At 47.9% G+C, this 10,847-nt stretch overlaps 1 protein-coding gene and 2 long non-coding RNA genes across 8 annotated transcripts; 2 read left to right on the top strand and 1 right to left on the bottom strand.

The window, feature by feature from the left end:
• The first annotated feature begins 1,049 nt into the window (after positions 1–1,049).
• LOC122389111 lies at positions 1,050–4,039 on the top strand. 3 transcript variants are annotated; one of them, XR_006257911.1, is made up of 3 exons: positions 1,050–1,255; positions 2,218–2,291; positions 3,165–4,039. XR_006257911.1 is itself a non-coding variant. In XM_043380805.1 (3 exons), the coding sequence occupies exons 2-3, from the start codon at positions 2,230–2,232 to the stop codon at positions 3,969–3,971; spliced, it is 822 nt and encodes a 273-aa protein (XP_043236740.1). In that variant the 5' UTR covers positions 1,050–1,308; positions 2,218–2,229; the 3' UTR covers positions 3,972–4,039. The 3 variants fall into 3 exon arrangements, 2 of the variants coding, with proteins under 2 accessions (XP_043236740.1, XP_043236739.1); XM_043380805.1 differs by having other exon boundaries at positions 1,050–1,308; positions 3,212–4,039; XM_043380804.1 differs by having other exon boundaries at positions 3,212–4,039.
• A 474-nt stretch (positions 4,040–4,513) lies between these two features.
• Positions 4,514–8,833, bottom strand: LOC122389112. 4 transcript variants are annotated; one of them, XR_006257912.1, is made up of 4 exons: positions 8,589–8,833; positions 6,589–6,744; positions 6,333–6,410; positions 4,514–5,590 (listed from the first exon to the last, which is right to left on the bottom strand). It is a non-coding gene; the product is annotated as an uncharacterized LOC122389112 (long non-coding RNA). The 4 variants fall into 4 exon arrangements; XR_006257914.1 differs by having other exon boundaries at positions 8,655–8,701; XR_006257913.1 differs by lacking the exon at positions 8,589–8,833 and adding an exon at positions 7,828–7,842 and having other exon boundaries at positions 6,589–6,806.
• On the top strand, positions 6,271–6,646 carry LOC122389114. The gene is made up of 2 exons (XR_006257916.1): positions 6,271–6,412; positions 6,591–6,646. It is a non-coding gene; the product is annotated as an uncharacterized LOC122389114 (long non-coding RNA).
• Positions 8,834–10,847: the final 2,014 nt, after the last annotated feature.

Genomic DNA, 10,847 nt, shown 5'->3' on the forward strand with positions numbered 1-10,847 from the left:
CGCCGTTTGCGGCAAATAGATTCTAAAAAAAAATCGGAGGGGGAATAAGTTTTAAAAATGGTGCGGACTTTCCGCACTGTTCGCTTAAGCGGTTACGCCCCTGGGTACATGTGCCCGATCTCAGAAGCTTGATTTGGAGGTCATACTTGAAAGCAGCCAGCAGGACGAGGCAAAAGTTGGAGGCCCCTGAAAATAGGAGGCCCCTGGAAAAGGAGGCCCCTTGACAGGGTGGCCCACCCACTTTTCATGACGTTCCTACGCCCGTGATAAAATTAATTTAGAATACTCTGGCAGCATGATTTACGAGCACAGGCAGGTGTTACCTACCAGCCTTCTCAATGCTCGTAAAACCAACATTGTAGTTTTGATTTTACCTTACATGATAACACACTTGGCTGCAATGGCACATTTAATTTAATACTGTGAAAAGACCAGTTATAACCACTTCACAAGCACAATTGCACCTCATGCCGACATCCTTTTCCAAAGACAGTCAGCAGCGTCTTTCGTCAAAACTGGAAGATAAATCCCCTTTCAACTGTTAACATCAAAAATATTTCTTCATGGTGTGACTGTGATCTCCATATGGAAACCTTGCAGGAAAAGAATTAATGTCAATTGTCAGCTCTTCAAATTTCTTTGGACTTTAACTTGCAGTACCATATCCAGTTTGCTTTGATATTTTGTTTTTTATTCCATGTTGAAGTTGAACACCAAGCTCCAGATATAGCAGGCAGCTTGATCATCTTCGGCCTTGGTATAATATCAGTCCAAGTTCCAGTGGTGGGTATCTTCTAATATTCAAATTAAAATGAAAAGCAATAGGCTTTCTCAGCGCCGACGACGGATTTCACGTTGATAAAAAAGGGAGCTCAAGGTCAGCAAAACTCGGGTTCAAGGAATGGCGGGCGTTGAAATGACTGCTGACGTCATCAAAAAACCGCTAATGGTTAAAGGAAAAGTGCCACCTTCTTGAAATATGAAGATATCGTTGGTTTTTATTTTGACATTATTATTTTCCATTTTCTTTTCAAAACCGGTGCCAGAAGTGCATAATTCACTAAAAAGTATTTCAAACTATTTAACATATTGGTACTATGTTTATACTCTCTACCGCAGCTACTGTATGATGTCATAGCAATGACGTCACACTCAAGCCAATCAGCCTTGAGGAGGATAGACTCGTCGGACTGTAGCGGTTGTAAACAACTTGTCGCCCCGTGTGTCTGCCCGTGGCGCTAGTTATCTGTCGGAGGTAAGGGTGAAAGATGCATATAATGGCCATGGAACGCTATTTTAGGATTATTGGTGAATAGCAAGAATATAGTTTTGGTGGTTTGAAATTGTTTGTCCTCAGTGATTGGCTTGATTCTCATTTTGCGGCATAAGCGGCTGTTTGGATACATTGCATTTTTTTATAATTGTGTAATAATTATGATTATGTTCCTCCAAAGTAGGCATTACATATCAATCTCAAAGGCAGATCATCGTCTTTTCATGCCTATAATTTTCTTCAAGAATATTTATAAAAAAATATTCCATTTACCCCTGCCTATCATATATCCCATGGAGCTGCCGGTGGAAGTAGGCATACAATGTGACCTAGCATTGGCGATGTGGTTAATAAGCTTTAAAGTACTATTGAATGCTAAAGGTCATCATTTAGAATGGTTTTCAAAACATTCCACTAGGAAATATTCATTGAAACCTGAAAATTACAAAATGTAAATGTATAGCCACGTTTCAAGAGCATTCAGCCGTCTTCTCAGTAAATATATAATGAAACATAATCTTACCTGACCTAGCCTTACCTACAACCTACAACGTACGGCATTGGTAAAGCTGGCATCACTGTCAGCGTATATTAAGGTAGGTTGTAGGTCAGTAGGTAAGGTTAGGTTAGGTTAGATTGTTTTTAAGATTCCTTTTATCTACACATTTACCGGTTAGCGCTGACGGTGACACCAGCTTTACCGATACCCAACCTACCACCTACAACCTACAACCTAAAACCTACATTCAATGGTGGCGGGTGGTGATAATTGTTATACCTATATGATAATACTGGAGATAAATACCATACAGATTAGCTGGTATCCATGACACACTTTCTTAAGAAGAACGTCTTCTATTAAATCATGTCTATATTATAGGAATCAAATGATTTTTGTTGTAGTCACATTCCCTACTCTGACCATCATGTCTGATTATTTCCAGTTACCACTGACAATGCCCAAAACAAGAACAACAAAGGCCCAAAGGTGGCTGTTTGGTAGTGCGCAAAGCTGCTGGTAAGTGGCATCAAAGGATAGGATGTGCTTTGTTATTTCCAGGCACGTAGCCAGGATTTTGCTCAGGGGGGGGGGGGGGGGTCACAGGTTGTGGCCTAGTGTTGTACCCCCTCCAAAAAAGGAAAATTTCTCGGATTAGGCCCACTATTTTGGGGGTGTGTCACAGCCGTTTTTATTAAAAAAAAAAAAATTCGCCATCACCGAGGGGGGAAGGGGCACGAGGGCATGGCTCCCGTGCCCCTCCCCCCTCCTTGGTTATTTCTGAGAGTTTGGATATCACAAAGCTTTAGATATAAATTAGAATGTAATAAGAAGCTTTCAGCATTGCACCTTTCCAGACACTGATAATTCATTTGCCTTTATTGTTTCAAAAGTCAATTTTCAACACAAAAAAGTTGAAATTATTAACTCAAATAATTGCAAATATATACTTTGGTAATTTGCCTTTCGCGTCACTATCAACAAAATAATCAAGGGTGACTAAATATGAAATGTTCCTGCATGATCTTCATCGTGAACAATTGTCAAGGTATGATGTTTGCGTGTTGAAATGTTATAAAGAACTTATGTCATAAAAAGTAAAAACACAACTTGTAAAATTGTGTCTTTCCATATTATTCTGCAAGTAAGCCTTGGAAGGAAGAGACACTATTCCGTCCTACAGAAGCCATTTAGAAATGTGTGACATGTTCAGCACTTTGAGTCAGTCGGTGCCCGGACCTCAGTCGGCTGTATGACCGTCTCCTCGTCCTCTTTTGTCGGCTCCGCCCCGTGCTGTTCTATAAGGGTGTCTGACCCGCTGCCGCTATCCCCACTGTGAGGTCTGACCCGTCGCGCGCTGTCACCACTGTCGGCCCTCTGTGTGCGCGGCAGGTGGTGGTGGATGTCTCTGCTCTGACGCGCGGCGTGCGCCTGCTCAGTGTGGAGGTGCCGCCAACAGCGGTGCCAGCCGGAGTGGCTGCCTCGCCGGCGGCCGACATTGAGCGCGGCACGTGTCAGCCGCCGTTCGGGCCGCTGCAGCTGCTGCAGTCGGCGGCGCAGCTGTCCGTCTCCGTGTCGCTGGCCGTGCCGCTGGACCTGCTGCCGCGGCCGGCGCCGGCGCGCTGCGCCTACGGCCGCCTGCTGGCCGTCGTCTCGCAGCGCGGCCTGCAGCGCAGCGGCGTGCTGCAGCTCATCCAACAGCTCAACGAGCCGCCCAGCCCGGCGGCGGCCGAGGGCACCGCGCCGCGCCGGCCGGGCGACGTCAGCACACCTGGCATCAGCGGCTTCTGCCTGGCCGACCGTCAGCTGCACCCGCTGTTCGCCGAGGGGCGCGCCGACGCCGAGCTGGAACAGACGGCGGCCGCGCCGCGCGCTCTGCCGCGCCGCGACGCTCGACTCTGCCACCATTCGGGCCTGCTGTTTAGGGAGCGCCTGTACCCGCGCCAGCCGGCCGCGTTCCGCGTGCTCGAGGACCACCCGCTACGCGCCCAGCTGCTCGACACCCGCCTCTACACGTTACAGAAACAGGAGCCGGCGCGCGCCGTCCGCGCCATCAGAGAGTGCTTTCGCACGCAGTGGCTGTCGGAAAATGAACCTGCTTCCCAACGAGGCCGGCCTGCAACAACTGCTGGCCGGCTGTTGGCCGAAAAAAAAAAACGCCTTCAACCGGATGTCAGTTGTCAAATCAACGCGTATTAATGCATTCACTATAGGATGGGCTTACGTAAAGCTGTAGAATTGCAAATATATAATGGCACTGTTTTTGATCCGTTCGGCATGCATTGGTATCATATGATCTCTCATTCACAGACGATCAGCTGCGAAGACCCAGATCCGTAGTAGAGGGCTCATCGAGTCTGGGTCCAGCTCCCCGTACTTCCTCCACTTTGGAAACACCGCAGCGCAGACCACAGTTATACATAATATTTAGTTTTCATTCACTTCATAACCGAAGGTTGTTTGATAGGTGATATGCTGCTTGAGTTGCACCCCGGTATATCAATACGAAGCTTCCGTCCCTGCCACATACCAGTGAAGGAGGCGGCGGCGGCGGCGGCGGCGGCGGCGGCCGGGGCCGGGCTGCCCTGCCCACCGACACAGTCTGTGAAATGCCTCAACAACCTTTAAATTTCAACAGGCTTCATAAATGTTTTTTGCACCATATTTTCTCGCGTATATGAAAGCTCTAAAATGTACAATATTCCTTTCAGCCGCAAGCGATATAAAAGCTCTACAAAACGTCATGTCTCTGTGTGCAAGAAAGACACATATATTGTGTATAATCGAGCGTACATGATCTGCAGCGCTGCGGAGGGCTGCTCGGTTGCCGCTTTTTACCAGTCGGCTCTAGGTCGGACATATGGGTAAACAAAATGGAATAGTAATATTAAACAATGCTACCAGCTGATGCTACTGGGCCTCTCATTGGTGAAGAACTGGCAGCCAGCCAGCGTGTTTTTGTGAGAACTGTTTTAACAGCAGCAACCGAACGTCTCTCGGGCCAGCGACCAGTGAGCGTAGACAGCACAGCGCTCCGTTAGGCATCGGCGGGCAAGCACGCATTAGCTGTGGACGGACCGGCCGCCCGAACATATTTGTCGGTATCGAAAGTATCGTGAACCAAATGACTGCTAGCGAAAAAAGGACTGCCTCTCGTATCCATGAAAACATGTGTTCTACAAAAGTACATAATTGCTTAGTTGTCGCCAGTCACTCATTGCACCATGGCGTCAGTGTGGGGCCGCGCCCCGAATCATCTCAATCGCCAGGCAAAGCATCTCAATCGACAGGCACATGGTAGTCCAGCTACGAATCCGAGCCGCGGCATCCCGTCTATATACCTACATTACACCACAATCGAACACTGTCGGGCCACCCGAGACAGCAGTCTCCAATGTAGCATCAAAACACGCCACTCGTCTAATATCAGAAAAATGAGCATTGAGTACCTACCGAATATCGACTACAGAAGATTACAATGGGGTGCAGATCTAGCAAGAGTGTCGCGGTTCGTCTCGGCACGGCTTACAGGCCGCCGAGCCCGCGCAGATGACCGCCAGCTCCACCTGTTCCACCTCCGGCGCGGAAGCTCGATCACAAGACTGACCTCAGTCGGCGCTCTGTGCTCGGCACAGGGCGACCGGGTCAGGAGCGGGCCGCGGCCACCAGCCACGCGGCAGCGCCCGCGCACCGGCCGCCACCACCCGCTCAGCCCAGATGCGCGCCACGGCGTCATTGGGGCTTCCCTGAGCAGGATCGAACCAGAGCTGCATGCACGGCTCCGTATCCGCCGTGAACTTCCACGAGTGATCCCACACCTGAAAAAGGCACACGGTTTGCGTCACAGCTCGGCTCACTTTCACAGTCCACGCACCGGCAGCAATTAAGGGCTACTTAGATAGTGCGCTAATAGAGCGAAATCACTTAGCTTAATCCATATAGTCAACCATGAATTGTTAATTACGAGCGAGCGAGCGAAGCGAAGTCTTTTCAATATCACGGAAAAGCTCAGTATGAGCGCCGAGCGGCCCGACCCGGCCCGGCCTGTAACGCTTTTGAGAGGCTTATATCTCAGCAACCGCTGGACCGATTGGCCTGCGGTCTTTTTTTTTTGTTGGGTAGCCCTATTCCCTCTACCCCGTAATTGACTACTCTTGATACATCACAGGGACCGTCGTGGCACGTGCCACCTGAAAAGTCAAGGGTGTTATTTGTCAAAAGTTGCAAAAGAAGTGATTTTGAGAGGCTCATATCTCAGCAGTCGCTTGGGCGGTCTTGCGGTAAATTTTGTAGGGTAGATGCACCCCTTCAACCAAAGGTCGGATGCTCTTGATCTATGTGAGTGACCCCCACTGCACGTGCAAAATGCAAAAAGAAGAGGTGCCGAATTTGTTCCCATTTCAATAACTCTGTAATTACTGGGGCGATTTAGCTGAAACTTGGCAATTTGGCATGCAGGTAGGCAGTAGGCACCCACCAGACAATGCATTCCCATATGTTGCGGTTAGGGTGCTACTGCTTAGTGTATTATGTGTAAAATAAAGGACGCTTGAATCTTACCTGAGTGATGTCCATTTCTTGATCACTTTCATCTGTGGGTGACCGAGCAGCGACAGCAACCCAAGGCGTATACGGAATCTGTAAAAAATCAGCACACCGTTACATGTTTTAATAAAACTTACCTATAGGGAGGTAGCATAAAATACAGATCAAAACAATAACATACAAACATACAGATATTCGGTTAGGTTGAAATGGCTAAAAAATATAAAAAAAATATAGCAGGCATTTTCATCACTTTTAAAAAATAACTTACAGTCTGATCCGGCAAAGCACTGTTCTTTAGACGCAAACGTTTTTGACTGTGCTTATCATGGTGCGCACTTCTTGTTAAGTTTAAGTGGTCTTGGCTCATTGGTCATGCCACACACCCTCATCCACTTTTCTCTGTACTTCTTTTTTTAGCGGGAACCTAAAAGTAAAAAAGGGTCAACACATGCTTAGTCCATGCAACACATACTCTGTGTATTAACCCTCGCCCGCACATGGGGGGGGGGTTGCCACCCCCCCCCCCAGGTAGTCTTTCTGCTCTGCACTCAAAATTTTTAGAGCTAGAAGGCTGATTTTTCGTATAGCTGCTCCTCTATCCTTTCTTGATGTCCACTGAAAATTTCAAGTTTCTGTGATTTTTGGTTTCGGAGATATGACCTTGTTTTTCAGGTCATGTCATGGCCCAAATGGCCAATTCTCAACATCTTGCGCTTGCCATGGGCCTTGTGAGCTTTTGACACCCTGATTTCGGCCTTTTTTGCCAGTCTTACCTCCCACCTATCATGGAACATGTTGTTCGACGATGTACAGGGGTCAAGGTCAACCTAGGTCATCTAAGATAATTGCATTTTAGGCAAGCTGAATTTACTTTTTGTGAAGTTTTTTGACTGCATTTTTGGTAAAAGCTTCTCAGATCATGATTTCATGTAATATGGACCCAAAAACAATCGGTGCACACATCAGTATACACACAGACACACACAGACATACAAACACATATAATTGACATTGACCTAACTTGACCTGAAATGACCTCAGCAGCAAAATTCTGGTTGGGTAGTGTGACAAAGAGGTTCTAGCTAGCTTGGCACCAGAAAACAGCATCGTCATCGGTATTTGATAAGCAGCGCACTTGATATCCAACGGTGACCCAAAACAGCAATATTTTTTAGTTTGACCTGACCTGGAAGGTCAATGACTGACCTGAGAAGGTAAAACTGGGTATCATTGGATTTGTCTCTTCCCAAAGAATCTTTTTGGTCTTTACCGCTAAGCTCTATCTCCAACAGGAACGAAATGGCGCGGGGGGTGGCAACCACCCCCCCCCCCCATGTGCGTTCTAGGATGGGAAAATGGCATGTGCGGGCGAGGGTTAAGCTGAATAGCTCCACTGAGCCCAGTTTCACCAAGTGCGGTAAACTTAATTTTGGGTTAGTTTTTGTAGTTAAGTAGTGGGGTAGTTTGGTAGTTTACCCCAAATTGAGTTTACCGCACTTGGTGAAACTGGGCTCTGGTGAGTTTCCTTTTCTTGTCAGCACATAAGTGAAAGAAAACTGTGTAGACAAGAGATGAACCAGACCCCCATGGAAAGGTAGGTGTTACCACAACCTGAACCAGGAAATGGGATTTGAAGGGCTGGATAAATGTGTCTGAGTTCTGCCTTTCAGCCAGACTGGAAAACATCCATACACTACGCCGGACGCCCGTGAGCCCCTCATGCGCCAAAATTTGAAGCAAGCAATTTTGAGCTGAAATTCCAGTGCATGATTTCCACTGAAAGTTGGGTGCCTGTTTGCACCAAAATTAAGCCACTTTTACATAAAGCACATGTGCATATCTACCGACCAAGGCTATATCAACCGACTCTCTTCAGACCTGCCAGCGCCCGCAGGGCAAGTCTGCTGCTAGATTGACCACAGCGTGTCAAAAAATTCAGTGACAGCCATTTGCATAAACATTATGCGCCATGCGGTCACCCTGCGCCTAAAAATTCAGCTGCCACCATGCGCTGAATTTGACGCATGCAAAATTATGCTGTATGTGCAATGAAATTTTCGGGGCAACGCCGCAATCACGCCACTTCGCCTGACATATTTGGCATAACTTGTGTTTTTTTATCCAGTCTGGCATTTCAGTTGTGAAAGCCTGAACAGTTCAAAAGGGTTTGCTAATCCAGGGGAGAGTTCTGTGAAAACAAAAGTAATAGAAGAGCCATTGCAATAAATAAGAATTTAGGTACCTACCTAGGTACCTACTTTGACTTACTTGTGCACAGTCACACGCATATCAGTCCTGACCCGACGTAGGTCGTTTGCTCCGCGGATCACGCACTTCTTCATCGTTATTATAGGTATTTGTTCGAAGTCGAACAAAAATGCCCTGATTTCGGATCAGAGCCACGGTATAAAATATGGTATACTGCCTTGCGTAAGATAAAAAGGATAAAAATACATTTTAGCAATTGGCTACCAAACGAGATGTCATCTGTTCAGGGCATAGCATAGGTTTACTTTCATAGACCACATGAAAGTAGCTCATGAAACTCATCACCAATCAGCGCGACGGATTTCAAGATTCGATTGCGGATGTTCATCCGCCGGCCGATTGCCAGAACAGACAACGAAAAATAACGCAACTGCTCGTGGTCTGCTCGCTAGTACAGGGATCCGTGCCTGATCAGTAATGCTGCAAGCTGATTGGTTAAAAACCAAAGCCTCGCCGCGGGTGGCTGTATTGTCGGATAAGAACGCATTCCTGGGATAAGAACGCATTCCTGGCATATTTTCTTTTAAAATTGCCGATAACTACGAATGGAGGCCGAAATCGGCCGTAAGCGGGTAGCCAAGTAGGTTTTCGGACACGGGCTACAAGATGGCTATCTCAGTTTCAATCCCCATGTTAAAGGTGGCCCTTTTCCTTTAAGAGATAGGGACTAAGCTGGTCCCTTATAGATACCTATAAGATACCTATAAGATACCTATATGTTTCTTATAGGTAGCTGGTTTCTTATAGGTATCTTGGCTGGTCCCACCCTGCAAGTAAAGGGAAGAAATTTCTTGAACACCATAAAGCTGCGGGGGTTGCGACCAGGATAAATGGTGGTTTCTGAGCCTGGCCGCAAACTTGGCTATCTCAACTCAAAACTAATGTTAAGGTGGGATGGTCCCTTTAAAAGTTAATGAGCGGTTATATAATATCGTAATTAAAACATGAATATATTTTCATTTTTTGCTAAACTACATTCTTGCGGTTGCGTGCCTACGTAGCATAAAGGAGGCTAAAAGTTTAGGTTTACTTTGGCCAATGCTACGAAATCGCTTAATTTGACACGTGGCTTATCAGAATTCGGTCTGAAACTTGTTCCAATGGAGGCCATATTGGGTGGCGGTCTTGAGGTCGGGCCGAGTCAGAGAGCCAATCTCCGCTGGTGGCCTGTGTGAGGTCGGCCCGCTCGCGCTGCAGCCGCCAACTTTCCCATTCCGGGTCCGTCAGCGCTCCGCCCGGCTCTACAAAATGCTGCGCGATAGAGATACAGCCAGAGCGGTCATCTGGAATGCATGGAGAACGCCGTGCGGCCCCAAAACTACAGATGAAACGGCTTCTCAATCACAGACTTTCCAACGAATGAGCCGCAACAGACCTACCTGTGACCTCAGCGGACGCATAGAAAGTTTAAATAGCGATTCGAGGGCGAATACGGATTTTTTATACCTGATTTCACTATATTTAAGGAATGAGAAGGTGCCCGAAAGCACTGATGGAAGGGAAGGAAGCTCCTAAGACAAATTATAATTAGGTATGTGTACCTGATTATCGAGGCGGCAGGGGTGAAAAATTGTATCGTTTTGTCGTTGTCGACGACAACCGAGAAGACGATCTTATGGCGACCACGCGCAGCGCCTGAACTGATTAACTCCTTCCGCTTAGTGCGGTTAGAAGCGCACAATCCATCCGCCTCTGCCCACGCAACCAAATCACCTCTGCCCACGCAAACTATTCTCTGTCCCTCCCCATCACATCGACTCGCAGTTCTCGAGTCCGTTACCTCCCGTACGCGGCGGCATCCCAGTGGAAAATTTCCTGGTAGCTAGACATATTCCAACTCCCCGTAGCTATTTAGTATATACTGCGTCGTTCGACCATCGTTCGGACGGCCGATCGGCGACCCTCATAAAGACGACCAATGGCATACCAAGTGGTCGCCGTGGTTGTCCGCTGGCAACACGTGTCTGGCAAATCTAGTACATTCCAGGACTCGGCCGGCCCCTGCCCACACCCTTCAGTGCCGCCCCCGGCCGGCGGCCAGTTAGCGTCCCCTCTAATCCGCCGGGGCTCCTTTTGTGACGTCAAAACCCACCCCGGTGGCGCCTGGGGGTAGGTCCGCGGCGGGACATCTTGAGTGGGACCGTGTCAGTGCCGGTAATGTTTTGGTGAGGCCGAGGGGAGGGCACGCCATGTCATGCCCACGAGGATATGGTGGCTCAGGACTTCAGAGGTCGAGGAACACGGATCGTCGGACGATTG

The sequence above is a fragment of the Amphibalanus amphitrite genome, unplaced genomic scaffold, assembly GCF_019059575.1.
Source record: "Amphibalanus amphitrite isolate SeventyFive unplaced genomic scaffold, NRLGWU_Aamphi_draft 000344F_arrow, whole genome shotgun sequence".
Taxonomy (NCBI): Eukaryota; Metazoa; Arthropoda; class Thecostraca; order Balanomorpha; family Balanidae; genus Amphibalanus; species Amphibalanus amphitrite.

Coding starts and splice junctions, on each gene's coding strand:
- LOC122389111 (XM_043380805.1), top strand. CDS start 2,230: ATGCCCAAAACAAGAACAACAAAGGCCCAAAGGTGGCTGTTTGGTAGT. Junction 2,292..3,211: donor GGTAGTGCGCAAAGCTGCTG/GTAAGTGGCATC, acceptor GCGCCTGCTCAG/TGTGGAGGTGCCGCCAACAG.